The 22,103-nt window shown below is 45.7% G+C and overlaps 1 protein-coding gene across 5 annotated transcripts in view; it reads right to left on the reverse strand.

The window, feature by feature from the left end:
- The window catches only part of RPTOR (regulatory associated protein of MTOR complex 1), a 297,098-nt gene that overhangs the window by 32,844 nt on the left and 242,151 nt on the right, over window positions 1–22,103 (reverse strand). For all 5 annotated transcript variants that reach the window (XM_042840943.2, XM_042840944.2, XM_065562859.1 and 2 more), the window contains exons 24-25: window positions 20,580–20,690; window positions 3,847–3,952 (exon numbers count right to left, since the gene is read on the reverse strand). In XM_042840943.2, the coding sequence (XP_042696877.1) occupies window positions 3,847–3,952; window positions 20,580–20,690 (217 nt within the window). The remainder of the gene's footprint in view (window positions 1–3,846; window positions 3,953–20,579; window positions 20,691–22,103) is intronic.

Genomic DNA, 22,103 nt, shown 5'->3' on the forward strand with positions numbered 1-22,103 from the left:
TGCTCTCTACTTTCTGTTCAATCCTCAACCCACCCTCCTATCCTTCTAAACTTCACACTTGGCCAGTTCCTTTGTCCCACCAGACTTTGTGCTTTTTTCCACACCACCCCTTACTCCCAACTAGCATATGCCAAACCCTCATCATTTTCTGCCTCCCAAAGCCTCCTTAACCATAACCTATCTGGTGATCAGGAGTCCCTTCGGGACGCTGATCTACTGGTCTAGCAAAACTCTTTTGCTTAGCAGCACCACAGACACCTATGGTGCTACATAAACAATAATAGTTTACAGTGCTCTCTCCCTAAACCAGAATCCTTCACTCTTGCCATGTTGCTCAGAGACCTAAAACTGTTGGCCTCTCCCAACTGGCCTATTTGGGGCTGAATCTCTTCCTCCCCACCCCTCTAGAGAAGAAAACATGCCACCTAGGAGGAGCCAATGCTGGAGATGCTTAGTCAGTGAGCTCTCTCCAGGACATGGGAGCTCATATCCTCTGTGAGAGTGAAAAGCTGCACAGCTCTTCTCACGGTCTCGCACTCCTGAAATTATAGTTGGGCATCTCTGGCAAATTTTAAACTGGATGCAAGCTTTTCTCTAGCTTAGATAGCAAACGTCAGCACTGATCAGAGCAGTCTAGCGAGTGGGCTGGGTGTTCGTGGGCTCAGATCTCACATCAGGCCTTCAGTTCATATCCACTGCTGACATTGCTGCAATAGAGGGCTGCCAAGTCCAGAAGTGTTGCTGAAATGATCCAGGTCTACATCACTGTTGTAAAATGTTGATGTACCTTTCGTAGGAAAGGGGCCAAATCCTAATGGGAAATGCTCACAAAAGCCTGAAACACTGCCATTCGTTTACACGTCAAGCTGCTAAATATTCTGGGCTCCGGTGTGTGGACTCTGACGATCATTTCACAAAGGTTTTATTTATGCAGGCAGAGTTACACAGTGTGGGACTGTAGGATTTCTGACTTTGGGAATCATCAGCAGGATAATCATGAGTCATTGCAAAATTTCTGAAAACCTAAATGATTACAAGGTGAGAATCCAAATCATTGCCAACGTATGCGGCGATATCCACTCCACCTTAGGTGCTAGTAATAGCACCAAGGGCCGTGGCGGAAATGCAGAATCCTGAGCGGACAGCTTGTCAGCAGATACAGACTTTGAGATAAATCAATGCATTGTAAAACAAACTAAGTCTATTTTAATTTGTTGTTAATATTTGGGATCTTGGGTGTGTGATTTTTACAACTATTTTGCATTTCACTTTCACAGTCTGGAGGACAGAATCTGAACCTGTGCATGACGAGATTCAAGCCCATCAGGCTGACACCAACCCCCCTCCTTTGTACTATCTGTGTTCAGAAAGGGCCCCTGACTCATCCCCTGCACTCTCCTGGTTTATGATATTCTGCTGTGGTAGACACCAGGCCATCCATTGTATAAGACTCAAGCCTGCCAGCCCTTCAGCTGCACATGAGAAACGGAGTCTCAGACAGCATCTTGCTCAGCAGATTAATGTTTCACACTGATCCTCTCCCCGCCAGCATCTCATATGAGAAAAACACCCAATGGTGAGAGCATCTCCTGAACACGCAGCCACACACAGAACCACAGTGTAGGGGAATGACACAGATTCAACCCCCACTACTCACTGGCTAAGCAAGCTACAGAATGAGTAATAATATCAGGTCTCATCATAGCTATGTAAATTCCAGAGGCTGCTTTAGTGGGCTACGCTGAATTCAAAATACATAAAAAAAAATGCTAGCCTGACTGCCACTTTGCAAATGCATGAAGAGTTATAAATAAGCAAGATTAGCTTTCAGCAGAGCACTAAATATATGTTAATGAAATATGAATCCAAGGCATGTTAGAGGAACAGCCGTGAGTGCAAATGAGGCTGTACATAAAAATGCTAAAAAATATAATGGGATACGAGGCATAAACAATCATCTCTGGAGCTCGGTGGAGTGGGGGAATTCTGGAGTCATTCAGATGCCTGCTAAACATCAAGAGGACAAGAATCATTCACCTTTGCAAAACAAGCTGATTTGGCATGACTGTAACCTGAGTAGCATTTGATACACATCAAAAACCCTGACTGTGCCCTTTAGGCCAGGTGGGGACTCTGAAGTTTAACCTGCCATCCCTTGAAAAATGTAACTCACAATATCATCAGAACTTGACAGGACAGGAAGGAAAGGCCAAAACAGTAAATCAATAGTATCTGTTAAGGGCCTCTAAATTATCCATTTTGTGTTGGACACTTTAATACTTGCGGACAAGCCATCTCTGACTGGCAGAGCTACTGAAAAGCCCAGCTGTTGACTTTCCAGGCCAAGGCTTCAGGGTAAACACATGCATTTAAAATTGTGAACTTTGTCAATTCTTTTAAGCAGGAAAACCCCTTCTTATGACAGGTTCTCTCTCTCAAAAATCCCTGGTCTCTTATTCTTTCCCACCCCAAGTTCAAATCAGATGGTTACATAAAATGACGATAATTTTTGGCTGACCCCGCTACAAATGCCTATATTCCTTAGATGATAACATTGCATTTAGGTTTTCAAAAGGGAAGGAGAACGTCTACACTCACCACAAGCAGGTCAATCCCCTGAGCAGGAGTAATTACTAGCAGTAAATGAAGCCCTGTAAGCTTCAAGATAAATCACCTCTAGGGAAACACTTCACAGTTCAACAAGCTCCTATTCCCCTAATGGGACCCATGAAAAAGGCCAGTGATTAGTTAAACACGCTGGTCTAACAAAGGCTTTGTATAGTTTATTGTTATTTACTGTTTGTGTTACAGGAGTGCTTAGAGGCCCCAGCTGTAGCGGGAGATTTTGGCAAACCAGTAAAGTGCCTGAAACCACTATGGCTTATTGCTAAAAGCAGCCAAGTCAGCAGGCCATAAAGTGGCCATGTAGCAAACTCAGCCTGACCAAGGCAGGAGGGGAGGGAGTTTTGGGTGCCACAGAAAGGGCAGCTTGACCCCGCGTCCTTCCTGATAAGAATTGTGTTGAAGTTGCTGATACATGCATTTTAGAAGAGAGGAATGTCTATTGGGGCCTCAAGGCTGCAAACTCTGGGAAAACCCCACACCTGGTTAATCAATCAGAAGGAAGCCTCTTGCTTGACCATTGAAACTACTTGCTTAACAAGTTTTCTTTAAGGGACATGGCAGTCTATTACTAATGTAGAAATAAGGGGGAAAAGTTTGAGGTGGGGGGACTCTTCAGGACTGGACTCTCCCTCTGGATGCATCTTGTGTTCCCCACCAGCACATGGGCTGCCGCTGTGCCACTCGATAGTCACACTCAGCTTCGGTAATTATCGAGGGTTGGGGGTGTTTTACTAACTTGTTGCGGACGTAAGTGCTTAAGACTAAGCAAAGTTTAGCTTTAAGTGAAAGCACTCTCGTGTTGTCCTCTCTGTGCCAGCCAACTATCGGTTGGACGCCTGTGTCTCCCCTGATTTATTTCCTGACCAGGGCTGGCTCCAGGGATTTTGCCGCCCCAAGCGGCATTAAAAAAAAAAAAAAAAGCCGCGATCTGCGGCGGGAGGTCCTTGGCTCCGAGCGGGAGTGAGGGACCGCCTGCCGAATAGTTGGACCTGCCGCCCCTCTCTGGAGTGGCCGCCCCAAGCACCTGCTTGGCAAGCTGGTGCCTGGAGCCGGCCCTGTTCTTGACACCACCTCGCATAGAGTAAAAGTTACCAAGAGCTTTGGGTTGAAAGAACCCTGGGTAACACAGCTAAGCCCAGTGGGGAGGAGCGGGGGGGGGAGAATGGGACATAATGCTAGCTGTGGTACATGAGAAAAGTGTCTGAGCAGTAGAGAGCTCACCCTTCTGGATGATCTTCTGTGCTTGCTTTCGGACACGGGTGTTGCGTAGAAACCGCCATTCCCTCTCTTTGCGGATCTGGCTCTCCAAATCATGCTCTTCTGGAATCTTCCAATAAATGAATACATTAATAAAACAAAACCAGAGTAGCTGTAACTATCCTAACCTAACACACCCACCCACACACACACACACACACACACACACACACACCCTCTACATCCAGCTGCCGACAGGAAATGGAAAGAGCACACAGGACCATACGATTTGGATCGGACTCTTCTCCTTGTTAGTAATCTTTTCCCTTTGTCCCTCTCCTCGACAGGGGTCCTGTATTTTGTCTCATCTTATTTATTTTTATTAGAATGGTAGCAATGACACTCTCTGAGGAGAGAAACGAAGCAGGTCTCTGCAGGCAGACTGTCTTTCACTGGGAATTCCACAGTGAAGGCAGGGAACTGGTTAGCCTGGAAACACCTGGTCAGAAAGAGGAGAGACGCAGATTGCCACCCGAGAGAGCGGATGGCCAGGGACTTGGAAGCCTGAGAGTGGATGTTGTTGTTGGACCACAATGGGGAAATATAAGTGCAGTTTCCTTACATTATAACACCAGGTAGCCCCTGCAATGAACCCATAGACAAATTGCACCTTACAAAACTATCCCAGAGCCAACCCAACTACTTTCCTCTGTCTAAATACAATATAGCTTATTTTGCAACTCATCAAAGCATCATAAAACATTTCAGAGCAATGTATAAAGAAAGAATGGAGCTCTTACATAGGCAGAAAGTTAAAAATTTGTATTAGAATCTTCCTTTCATTGTCTAGAACTGACAAGAGGTGAAAGATCATATTAAGTATTTTATTTTTAAATCTCAAGGTTTTCAGTTTATCAATGCAACACTGACTGACAAACAGAAGGAGTGTTTTAGCTTCCCGTACTGGAACACGACAGCTTGCAAGGAAATGCTGTAACCCCTTATCTTCTCATCTTAATTACACACCAATAGAGCTGGGCTGGAAATGGTTTTCCTGTCCCAGGAACATTTTTGAGATTGCCATTTCTCCCCCCTTCTGCATAGGCACAACACCGAGATCTTTTGTCGTTTTTCTTTTTCAACAAACAAAACACACCTCGAGCCAGGCTGCACCCCAGAGGAGCCAAGAGCCCAGTAGTTAAGACACACACTTGGAAGGTGGGAGACCCAGCTGCAATTCCCTGCTCTGCCTGCGTCAGACCAGAGGCTAGAACCTGGGTCTTCCATATCCCAGGAGAGTAGCCTGACCATGGAATGGTTGGCTATTCTGGAGTATTTCTCTCTCTCTCTCTCTCTCTTTCTGACCAGAAATGATTTATAAGCCTTACCTGTCAAAAGTTTCACTGAAACTGGGGGGAAGAATAGCTCAGTGGTTTGAGCATTGGCCTGCTAAACCCAGGTTTGTGAGTTCAATCCTTGAGGGGGCCACTTAGGGATCTGGGGCAAAATCAGTACTTGGTCCTGCTAGTGAAGGCAGGGGGCTGGACTCGATGACTTTCAGGGTCCCTTCCAGTTCTAGGAGATAGGATACCTTCCCACAAGAAGTTTCAGTTTTGTCAAATCGGCAATTTCTAACAAAAACCATTTTGAGGGAAAATCCCACACCAGCTCGAGACACAAATCCCTCAGTCTGAAAAACTTTGGGGCAGCTGAAATAAGATATACTCAATATCATACAACTGGGTCCTATTTTGCAACCCCTCCTCACACTGAGTAGCTCTGAGGTTCATAGGACCAAGTACTAACCAGCACAGTGAGGCCCACAGGCATAAAAAGGGCTGGAAGAGACAGCAGGTGGTCACCCAGTACATCCCTGCGCGATGAGGCAGGATTAATTATACCTAGACTGTCCCTGACAGATGTTTTCTAACCTGTTCTTAAAAACCTCTAGTGATGGAGATTCCATGACCCTCCTAGGTCAACTGATTAACTATACTTACAGCTAGAAAGCTGACCTGATATTTAACCTAAATATGCCTTGCTGCAAACTAAGCTGATTACTTCTTGTCCTATGGTGGAAACAGAGAACAACTGATCACCATCCTCTTTATAACAACCTTTTACATATTTGAAAACTTAGCATGTATCCTCCAAGTCTGTCTTCTCTAGACAAAACAGGGCCCATTTTTCAACCTTTCTTCATAATTATTCCAGTGGAGTAACCAGAATCGTTGCAGGCTTGAGTGAAATGTTGAATTTATCTCTGTCAGGTCTAAGGTAGAAATTTTTGCGGGTCTAGTAATGTCACACTATGCACGAGGGGTGTGATTCCCCGGCTTGTGTACACCTCCCAGCAGTAGCTCTGATCCAGATAGCATGAGCATAAATAGAAGGGTAGCAGCAGTGAGGGCCTGGCAGAGCGGTGCCGAGTACAAACCCACCCGTTTCAGGTGGCTCATGACACTGCTATTCCTACGGACGCTCGGGATGAGAGCCAGTGCGAGTAAGCATACACAAGCAGGGGAATCACACTCCTAGCACACAGTGCGGGCACAGCCTTTGGGAGGCAACGTCTTCTGTGACGTTTTTATACTGGCAAAAGCTCTAACAGAGATGTAGTTGTAACTTATACCAATTCTTTGAGCACAACAAGCTATCCTGGCAAAACACTTTTTTGCCCAGTACACACTGTGTCTACACTAGGAAGGCTTGTTGATGCTGCAGTGAGCTTTATTGGGTTGTGTATTTTTAAATACGAATAAGCTAAAGCACCTTTGAATTTAAAGGCACAAGAAATTCCTTTTATGAAAATACCAATGAACGACGCACTAAAGCTTTTATTCAGAACTGCGATATTAAAACAGTAAATACAGCAGGTAAAGGGCTTTGTCCCTTTCAAAATTTCCTTTCTTCCCATCCTCCTCTTAAAAACCATTGTCCACAGCAAGGGAGAGATTCAATAAAGACTGGGGTGACCAGCAAGCCATGTGCACTGCCATATGGGAGTCCCCGACGCGACACCAGTTCTGGTCCGTGTGTTACAGGGGCAGCAGACCCAGCTGCTGGGGCTAAGAGTGTCCCTCTCTTTCAGAGCTCTAGAACAGAGCTCTGCAGCCCGGCGATCGCAAGGGAGCCTCAGGAGGGAATTGGGGGCAGGCAGGCCCCTCCTGCACAGGCATTGTGGAAGAAACAAGTGAAAGGGACAAAGATGATTTTTTGGCCATTTGATGCATCCTGGCTCACAAAAGTTTGAGAACCACTGCTCCAGAACACCCCTCTGGGCAATTAAAAAGCTGCGACAGGGGCTCTGAGGAGAGTTACACCCAGTGTATGTCAATGAAAAGGATAATTGCTGCTCAGGAAGGGTATTTCTTGGGAGGGGGAGCAGGAGGAGGGGTAAGCCCTCCCAGACCCACCATTTTTTTCCTAATGAAAAAGAACTTAAATAGCCTGACATTACTATGCACACTGTGTTCAAAACATCCCCCACATTGGAAAGGACTCATAACAACGATGATTGGGCTGGATTGCCTTTTCTTTTTTTAAAAAAACACCCAAGATTCATTTTACAGCAATCTAGGGTTTATTAGAAAGGAAATGACAAATGACCAAGAATGCAAAGCAATAAACAAACCCAGGATAAAATGCATCAAAGCATATTCAAGAGCAGAGATATTACACTTTAATGAAAATCCAGTTTCTGTGGGAATAAATTGGAGTAAGATCTAAAGGCCGTCTCAAGCAGGAAGGGGCAGGGGCGTGCACAGAATTCTAACTCCGTCCACTGGCACCCAGCAGTTCTCTCAGACTCGGACTAGGAACTATGTGTCTGTGAGGAAGCTACTGTCCCCACACCTGACAAGATATGGTGTGTGCCGGGCTCAAAGATGGGGCAGCAGATGAAGGGAGTATCTGGGCTTTGCAGCTCTGAAGAAAATGGACTCAGTCCTTCCAAGGACAATAGGCAGAAAGGAAATGGAGAACCAGCCCAAAATGAACTCTCTTGCACTGACAAAGTGGGTGAGGGCATATCTTCTATGGGACCAACTTCTGCTGGTGAAAGAAAAGTGTTCCAGCCACACCGAGCTCTTCTTCAGGCCTGTGTAGCTCAGAAGCTTGTCTCCCTCTCACCAACAGGAGTGGGTCCAATAAAACAGTGGTTCTCAACCAGCGGTACGTGTACTGCTGGGGGTACGCACAGGTCTTCGGGGTACATCAACTCATCTAGATAGTTGCCTAGTTTTACAAGAGGCTACATAACAAGTACCAGCAAAGTCAGTACAAACTAAAATTTCATACGACTTGTTTATACTGCTCTACATACACCTCTACCCCGATATAACGCGACCCCATATAACACGAATTCGGGTATAACGCAGTAAAGCAGTGCACCAGGGGGGCGGGGCTGCGTACTCCGGTGGATCAAAGCAAGTTCAATATAACGTGGTTTCACCTATAACGCGGTAAGATTTTTTGGCTCCCGAGGACAGCGTTCTATCGAGGTAGAGTTGTACTATACACTGAAATGCAAGTACAATATTTATATTATTTTACAATGATATAGTAAAAATGAGAAAGTAAGCAATTTTTCAGTAATAGTATGATTTCGGTAAGCAAGTAGTTTTTAAGTGAGGTGAAACCTGGGGTTACACAAGACAAATCAGCTTCCTGAAAGGGGTACAGTCGTCTGGAAAGGTTGAGAGCCATGCAATAAAAGCTATTACCTCACCCGCCTTGTCTCTCTCATATCCCATGACTGACAGGGCTACACCACCACGGCTTATCTACCAGTGCCAGAAGCACTGTGTGCCTGCTTACGACACTGCCAGGCTCAGGGGGAAATGTCCCCCTCTGCAATCATTTTGCTGTATGAATTGGGGGTAGAGGGAGACCAAGAGAGTTAAAGTTGCTGCGTGCAGCCAGTACAAGGGGACAGAGAATGTGGCCAAAACAACGTTCCTTCCCACATCCCCATGAGGGACCTGCTGAATAATCTCGCTGAGCCACTGCAGTACTTTGGCTAACAAAAATAATAAAGTACTCAGATGAGCTCTTAGCGTGCGCACGTAACTGGGGAACTCCTGGGTTACAACGCAAATGTGAGCGAGCAAGCGTATGAGCGAGACTTCCGCCTCCCGCCCCCCAGCCAGAGTGGTGCTGAGCACAGACTGGGAAGGAAAGGCTGACGGGATATACTCCAGAGAACACTCGCCGTCAGGTGATCGTCTGCTCATTCATTCCTTTCTCCCCTTTTCCCAGCCAGTTTCCATCTGAGCTTTAGAAAATCTTCGAGTAAACAAAAGCCCAATGTTGGCTTTTGCTCAGCTCTCCTGTAAGCAGAGCTCCCAGAGGAAGGTGGGTGTCTGGAATAGCGTTACGTGATTAGGATCACGCCATGCCACAGATTTCTAACACCTCTTGGCTGCCACGCGGAAAGAAACCAATTACAATTCTGAATCCTCCCACCGAGGAGTGCCATTCAAAAGCCAATGAAGTTGTTTTCTTTGAACTCTTTGCCTATCTCTCAATGAGTGAATCGGTAGTTGCGGGGGGGGGGTCAGGAAAAGAGGCTGACACTCTTCTCCTAGAGCAAATACTACTACTGGGAGATCTATCCTGGTTCGTGTTCCTGCCACAGTTTTATAAAGGGTTAATCTCTCTGCTGGGGCTTTGCAGGACTGCCAAGAGACAGTGCAGTGAAAGTGCTGAAGGTACAGCAAGGATTATCAAGAAGGATTTGTTTATGTCATTCTCACCTTCCAGAATCCTCTCCAGCCTCTATCCTCACATTATGTCCGTATCAAACAGAATGAATACTGGCTTCTGCTCTCTTTGACATGGGGCTTTCATACAGCTGGCAAAGCCAAGGCTGCGCTGCATGATACAAATCCAGGTTTGCACGAGGTTGGCAGAACGGCCTTTTGCCACAAGAACTTTCAGAACTTTGAGCTGGGTCAAGTTCTCTGCAGAGATCAGAATTCCCAAAGCTGTCTGCTGTTTAACTCCCCACCAAGCAATTGCAATGCAGTGCTCTCTTTGTACATTTATTTGATAATCAATAAATCAAGTCCAGTTTGATGGTTTGAAACTGAGCCAGTGATTTATAATGGAAATTAATCCCTGCATTTTCAGAGCAAGGGCTATGAAGCAAAGCTAAACTCATAATTTAAATGCAATCAAGAAGTGCTTGCAGTCATTTTCTATTTATTCATTACAGAAATGACCATTTTTCTTTCCCGGTTTACGTTAGGAAGCAGCATCCCTGCATGAAGTACTAGAATGGAACAGCAATGTCCTTCTCTTCTACCTGCACTTGGCTCATTTTTCACTTCGCTTCTTTAGCAGCTCCCAAAAGGCAGCAGTAGCCAATCAGGGCTCTGTGTTCCTTAATGCTCCAGGAGCGGCACTTCTAGAGGGAGAATGTTTTACAGAATTCCAGCCGAGAAGGGTAGTATAAGAATATCAAAGTTGCTTGGTTAAGCATGAAGAAATGTCAAAAAAAGTTGCACATGGAACCTTCTCTCTACTCTTTGTGCACATGCAAAATAATAGTCTTCAATGATCATCGAGTTACATACTATTTCTCAGTTAACACAATGCAACATAACGTTTTCCTTCAAACTACACGTGCAATGTTACAGCGGCACAGCTGCAGCTCGGCTGCTGTATCTTCAGTGTAGACACTGCCGGCAGCGACGGGAGGGGTTCTCCCATCAGCATAGGGAATCCACCTCCCCAAGAGGTGGGGGCTAGGCTGAAGGAAGAATTCTTCTATTGACCTCGCAGGGTCTACACGGAGACTTACGTCGCTTACCGACATCGCTCAGGGTGTGGATTTTTCACACCCTGAGTGATGTAGCTGGGTTGACCTAACTTTTTAGAATAGGTCAGGCTTTAGATACCCACATGTAACTTCTCATAGTATAATGCACTACGCTGCCTACCCCAGTGAGACAGAGTCCATGAGTTGTATAACAAGTGCACAGCAAGATTATTTTATATACACTACACATTAGGTAGAATTGCAATCTAGCCCACAGCAAAGGGGCAGCCTCGGAGGGAGATAGTGACTAAGAGAATCAATCTCCCTCTTGGTCTCTCTGCTGCTTCTGGGACAGAGTAAGCTGTGACAGCGTATGCTCATTTCCAGGTCCCTTGGGGAGGAGGGATCAAGGCTCCGCCCACGCCCTGCACATTTGTGGGAAGGGAATGCAGTGGTAATACAGCGCATTGGCACAAAAGAGTACGGGGGGCTTTCTGCCCCTCTTCTGCTTTGTACCGAAGTGCAGGATGCGCCAAGGCCCTTAATTATTAATATATATACATGACTTGGAAAGAAGGGAACTTCTTAACAAAACTTCAAGGAGAAAAGATATACTGGAGCAGTATACAATGAAAATACAGGAAACAGGAATGGAAGTAAATTACAAAAATGTCTATTTGAAGACTTAGTACATGGCAGGGCAGGGCAGCGTACTGTAGATTCGCACCATGGCTTGCCATGCAGTAAGTCAGTGACACTAAGCACTCCTTATTCACACCCTACACACTATTGTTATAATCTTTGTACAAAATACACCTCATGAGGTATCATTTGAAAACTAAACTCACTGAGCATGAATATTCTTTCGTGATATACATACCCAGACAGTAGGTAGTTATGGATATATGCTGGAATTATGACTTAAGTGTGTTTAAACCAGCATGTCAGGAGGAGTTGGTAGACAAGCCTTCCAACACAGGAATGTGTATTTGATTCTGTGACCAGCCTGATCTTCAGGCAAAGACAATGAAGGTCCATTTTTTATATATTAAGTAAACAGAGCTTAGAAATGGGGGAAGAAAGGGCATGGCGCTTCCTTCACCACCAGGCTCCATGTCACTTCCTCATAGCTTGAATAAACTTTACTTTGAGGGGTAACCCTGTGCAGAATCCATTTCAAAGGTTTACAGATCTATAAAGACGGGCGACTGGATCTCCAGCGAGAAGCAATTGAATCAACTGATTGTATCTGATGCTACTGTATTATCAAAATATATAGAGCGCAGTCTTTCCTGGGAGGTAATGACACACTGGTGATTAAGATCACTGTGAAAAATATCCATTAACAATATATGAGGAAATATGGATACTTAACAATTTTATGCTTTAAAGTCTGTGGCTAAGCAAGGAGAAACAGCTTCCCTCCCCGACAAGAGGGAGGGCAGCTATTTACCAGTCTCTTATGTAAAAGAAGCATGGTGGAATCAAAACAATGGAAGCCCCATTTACCTACAGGGGGATGGAAGGCCCACAGGAAGGGAAGAGCAGCATGAGATACCATCAAACCTCCTGAAACAAAGTCACTGAACTCAGGAAAATATAAGGAAAGACAGAAGCCATCTGTGGCTTCCATCACTAGACAGACAGACAAGAAGCCAAAGCTCTTGCAAGCTGAGAAAGATGAGTTCTTCAACCAAGGGGGAGGCTGAAGTCTGGAAACTGCATATAGGAGAGAAACCATCCTGAACAAAACCTGTTCCTTGCTAGATTAAGTTTTAGATGCATGTTTTCACTTTTATTTGCTTATAACTCTTTCTAACTTTAATCCTTATACTTGGCATCACCTAATCTATGTCTTATTGTTAACACATTTGTTTTATTTTTACAATAAATCAACTCGGTGCTGTGTTTAAAAGGTCAGGGTGTATTTACCCCAGTTAATAAGCTGCGGGTACTTTTGTGTCTTTAGAGCAGTTGTCTCCAAACTTTTTTGATCGCGCACCCCTATCAGTAAAAAATTTTTTGAGCACGCATCCCCTGCCGCGACGCAGGGCCGGCTCTACCATTTTTGCCACCCCAAGCAAAAAAAAAAAAAAAAGGCACTTGGACTCCCGCCCGAACTGCCGAAGCGGCGCTGCTCCGGAGGCGCGCACCCCAAAGGATCCTCTTGCGCACCCCCTGAGGTGCGCGCACCCCACTTTGGTTTAGAGGAACAAACAATCCATACTATTTCTCTGAACTGTCCAGGAGAGGGCTGGACACTTAGGGCACACACGTCTGGGAAATTTGGGCCTGGGAATGTGTTGGGGTCCCCTTGCTGGTTGTAACCAAGACTGGTGAAAGCCAGAGACAGAGCTGCTGAAGTAGGGTTGTCTAGCACACAGACACTCGGTGTGGCCTGAATGCTTGTAGGCTGGTTGCAAGTGTCTCAGACTAGGAGCTACAGCAGCAAAGCACTGAAAGGCACCAGGGTTGCAGGGCAAGTGGTGACAACCCCTCACTGGTCTGGTTTACACCCTGAACCCCATAACAAAGTCTCCAGGTTGACAAGCCCAAGGGCTGTGGGAAAAAATGTATTTTATATTGTATCATTTGAGAAATTTGTTAATATGCACACAGGGGAAGAGTTAAGGTTGTGCATCCAACCTTAACATTAACATATTCTGACTTCTGAGTGCTTAACCAAGCAACCTAAATGTTCTCAAAGAGAGATTTTCCAGGCTCTTTTTTATTTTTATTTTTTATGAAAGCAATCAATGCTCTCAAACCATGTGGCTCCACACCACTGGAATATCCTGTCCTGTGTGCCTTATGAGATGTACACAATGAAGCGCCTCTCCTGTGCATCTGAGGAAGTGTGCAGTTTTTACCCTAGAAGATTCACAGTGAACAAACCTCCTGTGAAGCTCTGCATTGTTCGCTCACTGCACACCTTACAAGATGACTAAGGAGAGAGCCAAAAGTTCCTCCTGCAGAGGCTTTCCCTCACCCACCACTCATGCTTGGTAACTATTTCACAGAATAGGTAAGTTAGCTATGCACGTACGCCCAGTGCCGCCTCCTGTACCTATGCGCACTACAAGTTTTGTGCTATTGCTAAAATTTACTGGGTACTTGAAGAGTGCAACCTTCAAATGCTCAGAACTCCGTCAAATCAAAACCTGAACACTCAAAGGCATTTCTCCTCAGTGAGCAAGTCACAGTCCAAAACTAATCTTTCCACCGCCAGCCATTTCAGTCCTTGAGCTGTTCGAGCCCCTTGCAAAAATATTTTTCAGAAATAATGAGGAACTGACTCTTCCCCCCCCACCTGCCTCCTTATATTAAGAGAAAAGAACTGATTTTGCTCAATGCCCTTCCCCCACACCCAATCATCTCTAGTCAGACACTAAGCCCAGAAAACTTCATCCTGAATGATGAAAATGAATCCCTGAAAACAGGGGGTTAGAATGGAAACCATTATAGAACTCTCACTATATCAAATATTACCACTCTTTCTATCATGTTGGAAAAAGGATGGAACCACGTGGCTGATGAAATAACCATGGTACAAATTCTGTTTATGAACACAGTTCTTTTGCAGTTCTCAGAACATCCCAATTTTTAGGGAAAAACACCCAACAAATTATTTGGGCCTAATGGATGCAGAAAGAGCCTCTGTGTATTCACATGATTGACTCTCAGCCCATTTCCCCTTATATCAAATTAGTATTCATAGAGCTTCAAATTTTTCTTTTTCTAAAAAAAAAAGAAAAGTAATTTTGTTTCATGCACGTGAAGTACTCAAGCTCAAATAATCGCTCCCCATACACAAGCCAATGTTGCTTTTTGATTGGCTGTCTACAGTGATTTATTATATTAATAAGACACCACTCTTGTGAGCAACTATCCTCGAAAGTAGACAAATGTTTTTAATAAGCATTGAGAGACAAAACATTACCCATTTTTAAATGGCACCATCAGCCCCAATTCTCTCTCGCTCTCTTTTTTTCCCTTTATAAACTTACTTACCATTTTCTGCACTTAGAAATGAGACCCTGAAACTCATCTTAACCAAAGCCAATTTTTGTATAAAGCCCAAAAGCTTGAAGTTTAATCTGGCAACTAAACCCCATAGGTCAGAAATATTTCCCAATGTATCACTGGCTTTGCTGCTGCTGTTGTCAAGAGAACATTACTTACACTAGCAGTAGAGCTGATGAAGCACTGGACCAATGATTTTATTTCCTCTTAGTAATTCACATAAAAAAAATTAAGATACTTGGAAACCAGCCTACAGTGTAGCTAGTTTCATAAAACACAGACACGCAGCCAATTAGCGCACACTGTTCCCCTATCCTGATATTTAAAAAACAAAACACACCATGTGCTTCAAGAATGAGCAGTAATGGATGCCTCGTTGTTATTGCTTAGGGTGGGAGGAATTTCCTACTCATGAAATACAATTTTTCCATCTACTCGAAAAACGTAAATAACCAGCAGATGTTTATAAAAATATGCACTCAGCAGTATTCCTGTGATTCCTTTCCTGTTCGAGCACCATCATATTATTGGTTTGTGTGACAGACACACACTGTAATTCAATGGCAAAAAACCAAAGTAATTAAGAGGTATGGTTGCTTGGTGGTATGCTGTTCCCTTGCAGAACATTGAGTTGAGCAAAACAAACTTCTGAAAAGTAAGAAATGCACAGGTAAGATCTTCCCCACAACCTTAACTCTGCTCTTCTTCAGCAATCCCCCAATATGCCTCTTAACACACACCCCATTTACTCTTCTACCCCACAGCTGCTGAAATGTACGAGCTCTGCACCTCCTTTTACAACCCGTTCACTCTCACCCACAAGATTTCATTTAACACAATTAAAAGACAAAAAGGACAAAACAACTGCAAAGGTTGCCCATGACATCTTCCCTCTACTCTCTCTGAGCAATAGATTAATACATACATACTCTCACTGGCCCGTGGCAACGTAAGTTTCAGGAGGTTCCAGATCCCGGAAAACACACACACACACACACACACACACACACACACACACACACACACACACACACACACACACACACAGAGCCAGCTCCCCAGAAAGAATACCACACATTACAATTTAAGAAACATTTCACAACCTTTTACAAATCCCTCACACTTACCCGCAGGATACCATCTCAACTACACTTTCACTTAATCAGCTTTAACACATTAGAATGCTCGCATATTCCACCTCACGGCTGATATCCTTGGTAATAAAAGCCCTGTGCCCTGCTATTCACACAGCCTACACAGAAATGACACATACTGCGTCCTGAAGGTACACATGCACCTCTTCCCTTTGCTCTCACACACGAGGATGCAAAACACAGATCCCCTCATATCACAATCACAGCTCTCTTACACACCCCAAAGTAATCCACAGAGCTCACAACCACAGTTCTACCAAGCAGAACTAACTATTGCCTCTGCCATTGAGTGCAGCTACACCTGACACTGACCACGCTCGCGTTACCTGGAGTGCATGCAGGTAATAAATGCTTAAATTGCTCTCCTGTCCCAGCTTGCTACTGACCATTCCCTTTCTACTAAACCCTGGTGCTCGGCTCTTTATATAATATACACAATTCTGCACTGAAATGATGCATACTGCATTGTGAAGGTACACATGTCGCTCCCTTCCTTTGCTCACACACGTTGGAGGGTGCAAAACATAGATCCTCTCATATCACAGTCACAGCTGTGTCACATACCTCAAAGTAACTCACATGTCCTCCTATCATATCTAGTCCTTTACTGTGCAGGCCCAACTTCTGCCTCCACCAGTTAGTGTAGGACACCTAACACCCTGACTGCATTACAGTGTCTACAAATAATTCCCAGGGGCTACGGCCAGCTCCAGGGAACAGAGGGAATGAGGAATTGACAAACTCCCCCTCCACACACTTTGTCCTTTAATTGTGTTAGATGGAATCCTGTGGGTGAGAGTTAATGGTCTGTAAAAGGAGGTGCAGAGCTCGTACATTTCAGCCATGGTGGGACTGGCCAAGCAAAGGTGTATGTGTTAACGGGCACCCAGGGGCACTGCGGAAAGAGAGCAGTTAAGGTGCAACCTTACCTGTGCATTTCCTAGTTTCAGAAGTTTGAGTTTTGCTCAAACTTGTCTACAAGAGGACTATGTACCAGCAAGGGGACTACATCCCAGCAAGCAACCGTAACTCTGTATTAACAGATATGTTTGCTACTCAATTTCCCATTTTTTTTTTAACAGGAAAGATATACTGTTGGGAGGAGTTGGTAATCATTTAGACAGCTATACATATCATGTCCTGGAATTTGCATACTGAGCCAGCCAGCCAGCCTGCACTATTCCCCCACACCCTCCCATTACCTGGGCCCCACCAGTCCTGCTTTGGCCTACCTCCCCACCCATGCTCTTGACCCACTCACTGCATTCCCCCCCCATCTCTCCTCCCTCCTCCCTTCTGTATCCAGGAGTCCTCAACCACAAGCAGGGAACGCATCTCCCTGCAATCTTCACTCCCTGCCATACAAACATTTCTACTGCCATTACTTCTCCCCTCCTACAAACCGACTCACATGCGGTGCCTAGAGTAAAGGACAATTACGTTACAGTGGAATGGCGTTCCTGGTTATGTTCCACAATGGCTGGAGGCTGGAGTTTGTGTTAGGGTGGCGAGAGAAATCACAGACAAGGTTTCTGCTCCAAAATACTGACAACTTAATGCTTGAAAGATCCTCTGAGACCTAACCAATAGATAGGGCCCTACCAAATTCACGGTCCATTTTGGTCAATTTCAATGTCATAGTATTTAAAAAATTGTCTGTCTAATTATTTCAGCTATTTCAATCTGAAATTTCACAGTGTTGTAATTGTAGGAGTCTGAACCCAAAGAGGAGTTGTGGGGGAGGGGGTCCGCAAGGTTATTGTAGAGAGGAGTTGCGGTACTGCTACCCTTATTTCTGCGCTGCTGCTGCCTCAGAGCTGGGGTGGGCAGCTGGAGAGCGGCGGCTGCTGGCCGGGAGCCCAGCTCTGAAGGCAGTGTTGCCGCCAGCAGCAGCACAGAAGGAAGGATGGCCTGGTATGGTAGTAATCTCTCTGCTGGGGCTTTGCTGTGTAATGAATTTACTTCTGCGCTGCTGCCTGCAGAGCTGGGCCCTCAGTCAGCAGCCACCATTCTCTGGCCACCCAGCTCTGAAGGCAGCACAAAAGTAAGGGTGGCAATATTGTAACCCCCCCTTAAAATAACCTTGCGACCCCCCCTGCAACTCTCTTTTGGGTCAGGATCCCCAATCTGAGAAACGCTGGTCTCCCCCGTGAGTATATAGGGTACAGTATAGGGTAAAAGCACACACAAGACCAGATTTCACGGTCCGTGATGTTTTTCCTGACTGTGAATTTCGTAGGGCCCTACCACAGATGTAGAGGTGTCAGAGCTCGTAATGTTTCTATGCCATACCGCACCCATTTTCTGGGCACCCATGAACACTCCCGTTTCCCAATTAATATTCTTTGGACACATATTAATAGCTTTCATATTGTCGCTGTGGCAATTATTCAGACACTCGGCCAGATCAAACTATCACAGCCTCTGGACACAAGTCTCTGAGACTGTCCAAATCTGCTCTCATACATTGTCTGAGGTGTACAGCAGGGATAAGGGGCAGATCATTTCCACCCAAGGGAATCACCACAGTGTCTGGTAAATCACAACCTCTTAAAAGTCAGCACTTAGATGCCACAGAGTGGGCAAAACATGATGCCAATGCAGGCTACCTCTTCACGCCCGAATCAGTCTGTACCCAGCACTTCCCACGTCCTTCCTCTCCCACAAACTTCTGCAACCTTGCGATCCAGGAATTCCCCAGAATCCACGCATTGGCAGTCCTGGCAGCACACATTTCTTTCCCCTCAGCAGTCAAAGTACCTGTGCTGTCAGTTCCAAATCCCTGCATGACGCGTCTTTGGAAACACCATGTTAATCTGCCCTGAGATCAGCATTAGCCATCTCCCATTCACCCTCCAGGGCTAAGAAAATACAGATTTTCCCAAGCAAACAATTTGAGGCTTGCCAACCACCCATTCTAATTTACCGCCCCTTCTGCAGCCACAACTCCTCTCCCAGTCTCCCACCCTCACCTACCCCCACACAAAGTCCTCTGTCTGTCTCCTGCCCATGTATCTCAAAGGAGATTCAGCATCACCACAATTTCCACTGCCACCCTCTTTCCTTATTGTAATTGTAATTTCTTTTAAGTAATCAAGGCTGCGGGAGTTTTTCCTGGGCACTATTTCAGATCCTCAGTTGCTGTCAAACCCCCTTTCTGAGATAAAGGAGATTTTACAAGATGCCTGTGAGTAGGTCACAGCTCTAAACCTGCACTCAAGCAAGCAGGATCAAATCTAACTTGGAGTGGAGGACACGCTCTGCTGACACTGGGATTAAATAGTCTTCACTTAAGGCAGCATTCTCAATGATTTCCTCCACTTGTTTTAGCATCAGCACAGCCAGAAACCTAAATGCAAAGGTGGGAAGAAAGCCACGTCTGTGCCCTTGCTGCTGGAATACAGGGGTTTCATTACACAGCAAAAGGAGAGTGACGTTTATTGTAACAACCAAGTTGTTTTTATTGTTCTTGTTCTCTGGGCTGGCAGGGAAGAATGATTAATCTCCAGCATTTTCCCAGGAAAGTTAACCTGAATACACCCTTGTGCTGCCTGGCTCAGAGCAAGATCATTTGTTGTCACAAGCACACACAAAACAAAACTTGCTTTTAAAGAGGGACTTCCACATCCAGCAAAGTCTTAAAAGAGTTACTAGAAAAGCGTGTATTGGATTTGGACAGGTATTAACTGTAGAGACCAGCGTCACCGTGACGACGTACACCCGCCTCATGCTTGAACCTGTGACCAAGTCTTGGCTTTGCTTTACTTACCCATCTACCCACCCACCCTATTCCATCTTGCAGGTTTGAGAGGATCAGTTAACATTTGCAAGGTACACCTAGTCCTCAGTGTGCTAGGGAAGTGTTAACTCCAGTGTAAGGACGTCACCCCTCTGCTTACGACATGTCTCTGTTATGGAAATGATCGCAATGTGACAATTCAGCATTATAACTTTGCTATAGAATTAAGCAAGAAGAAGGTGACAAGTGGGGAGGGAGAAACCCCCCTTTTGAACACAAATGTCTCAGGGAACTAGTAAGGGAAGTTATGGGGAAAACACACAAAATACTTAATATGACATGGACCCTGCTGCTTTGAAACAAACCCTCATAATCGAGGAGACATCTGTTGTCAAGTTCCTTTGGCTGAAAGCCCCACAACCAGGGGCTGGGCCCCCCTCTCCCCTACTTTAGAATCTGTTCTCACTGTTGGGGCATCAGTGCTGCAGAGTTTAATCCATGGCCCAGTTACTTTGTTTAGTGGGGGACTGAATTTTTGTTTGTTACTCTGAGTTGTGTATGTAATTTGTGCTTCTCGTGGTGGATGTAACTGGAGCACCTAACTGCCACTGTGCGATGCGTAACAATTCAGTCACGGCATCAGCATGTCAGCTATTGATGGATAATACAATTCTTTGGAAGCTGCAGCCATGCTCAACCTTCACAGTAAGGCAACGCTGCTTAGCTGACTGGACCAGTGGCACCAACAAGCAGACCCTCCCCACATACTGGCACTCCGACTCACATGGGCCTGGCATAGCTTTTACTTCCTACTCTGGGGCTCTTTCTCTGCTAACATTCCACTAAATCCTCCCCTCCCTCTGATCGTCTCTCTGTTCCTCTGCCCACATTTTACAGGCAAGGTGGTTACGTGGATCAAAAAAGTAGCAGGGAGGGTGGTGTGCGAGCAACGTTCTCATTCCATAGGATGAACAGAAAAGGAATGACGAGGGAAGGGAGAGCGCATTGCGCCCACATTTCCAGGGGTCAGCATCCCAGGGCTGTGATTCAAGAAACATGAATGGAGGGAGAATATTACCTTCATGACCGGTTGAGCAAAATATTTTGCGCTCCAGTCACAAAATCCTGTCTGCATTGTGGCCGAAATGAAGATTTTGTGTCCAACAGCATCATCTGCATCATCAGTGGTCTGCCCAGGAAGAGAACACGGAGGGAAACATTTTTTGTTAATGATGCTGTCCATCCCCATTCAAAGTGCTGGCTCTCTTCCCAGAGCCCACACGGAACTAATATCATAGGCCGACTTCAACTGCAAAGAGAAATTGAGCGGATAGATGCTGAAAGGTGCTGCCGAGATATGAGATTGTGCATGCCACGCTTTGAAAGAACAGCCCCTCTGTTAGCTCCTCAGGGAGAGCATGGAGACGCTAACCAGGGTAGTAAGTGAAGGCCTTACTTACACTGGTAAGTAAGTAAGGTTTGCTGTGTCAGCTATCTGCAGAGCTGGGACCGCACACAGAGGGAACACACACACGCACGCAGCTGAGTGATATCAACACAAGAGAAAGCAGAGCATCACACCGGTAGCATCTGACAACACTGGTACAAACAAGTTACACATCACTCCTGACGTATTGAGGTGCAACCCCTCCACGTAGCAAGGTACAACCTCCCTAGGTAGTAAGGTGCCGCCTCTCACCTTGTACATGTTGTACACAGCATGGGCTCCAGTAATGATTAGGCCTCTGGGCACTGCTATTTTGTAAGCATGAAGTAATAGCACTGGCTCCCTCCCATGGCCTGCCTGGAGTCTAGCATAGGGCACAATTGGGGATAGGGAAAATGATTCAAGAAAAAACTATTGGCCCCAACCTCAGAACAGGGCCCAGCATACGTACAGGCATAAAAAGGGTGAAAAGGCATATAGAAGGAGGAGGGAAAGGTCACTATCAACCCTCATCCAGCTCATTAAAGATGTATCTGTCTTTGGGACTGCATGGCCGAGGTGGCTTCGTAATGGGCTACACCGAGTTTCAGCTCTAAGTTGCTGACTGGAATCTGGTCCCTCCTGCCCAGTAGTGTGCCAAAGGCATGACCATCTGACTGCTGTGCAGTGGCCACTCTCCAATTCCTAGCAGCCAGCTGTCCACCTCACAGAGAGCATCGTTACAGGTGGCAGTCTTGGCAGAGAGGCCAAGGACTGAACGAGCCAGGGAGGCTGAATTCCCCTCTCCTCCCCGAGGTGGTTGGTCCTGCTAGGGCAGGGAAGCTGTAATGCTGCTGATTGGGCTGCATCGGTGCAGAGAGGAATCCCGTCTCCAGGTCTGACCATGTGGCACTTTCTAACAGCACTATCTGCACACACCAGTGAGTGGGGCTCTTCTCCTTCCGCGATGAAGCTGCTTCCCCCCGTTTTTCTCACGTGTGGTACAGTTTGGCAGCCTCTGCGAAAGAGCCTCCAAGGGCTAGAAAGATCCAAGTTCAGAGTGAAATGAATTGGCTGCATGAAATGACGTGTGAAAACAGGCCTAGCACCTGCCTGGCTCTAGCCAGTGCTGGCAGTATGTAAATCCCTCACTGACCCCAGCTCTTACTCATTGGG

This window comes from Chrysemys picta, chromosome 12 (genome assembly GCF_011386835.1).
Source record: "Chrysemys picta bellii isolate R12L10 chromosome 12, ASM1138683v2, whole genome shotgun sequence".
In the NCBI taxonomy this organism is placed as follows: domain Eukaryota; kingdom Metazoa; phylum Chordata; order Testudines; family Emydidae; genus Chrysemys; species Chrysemys picta.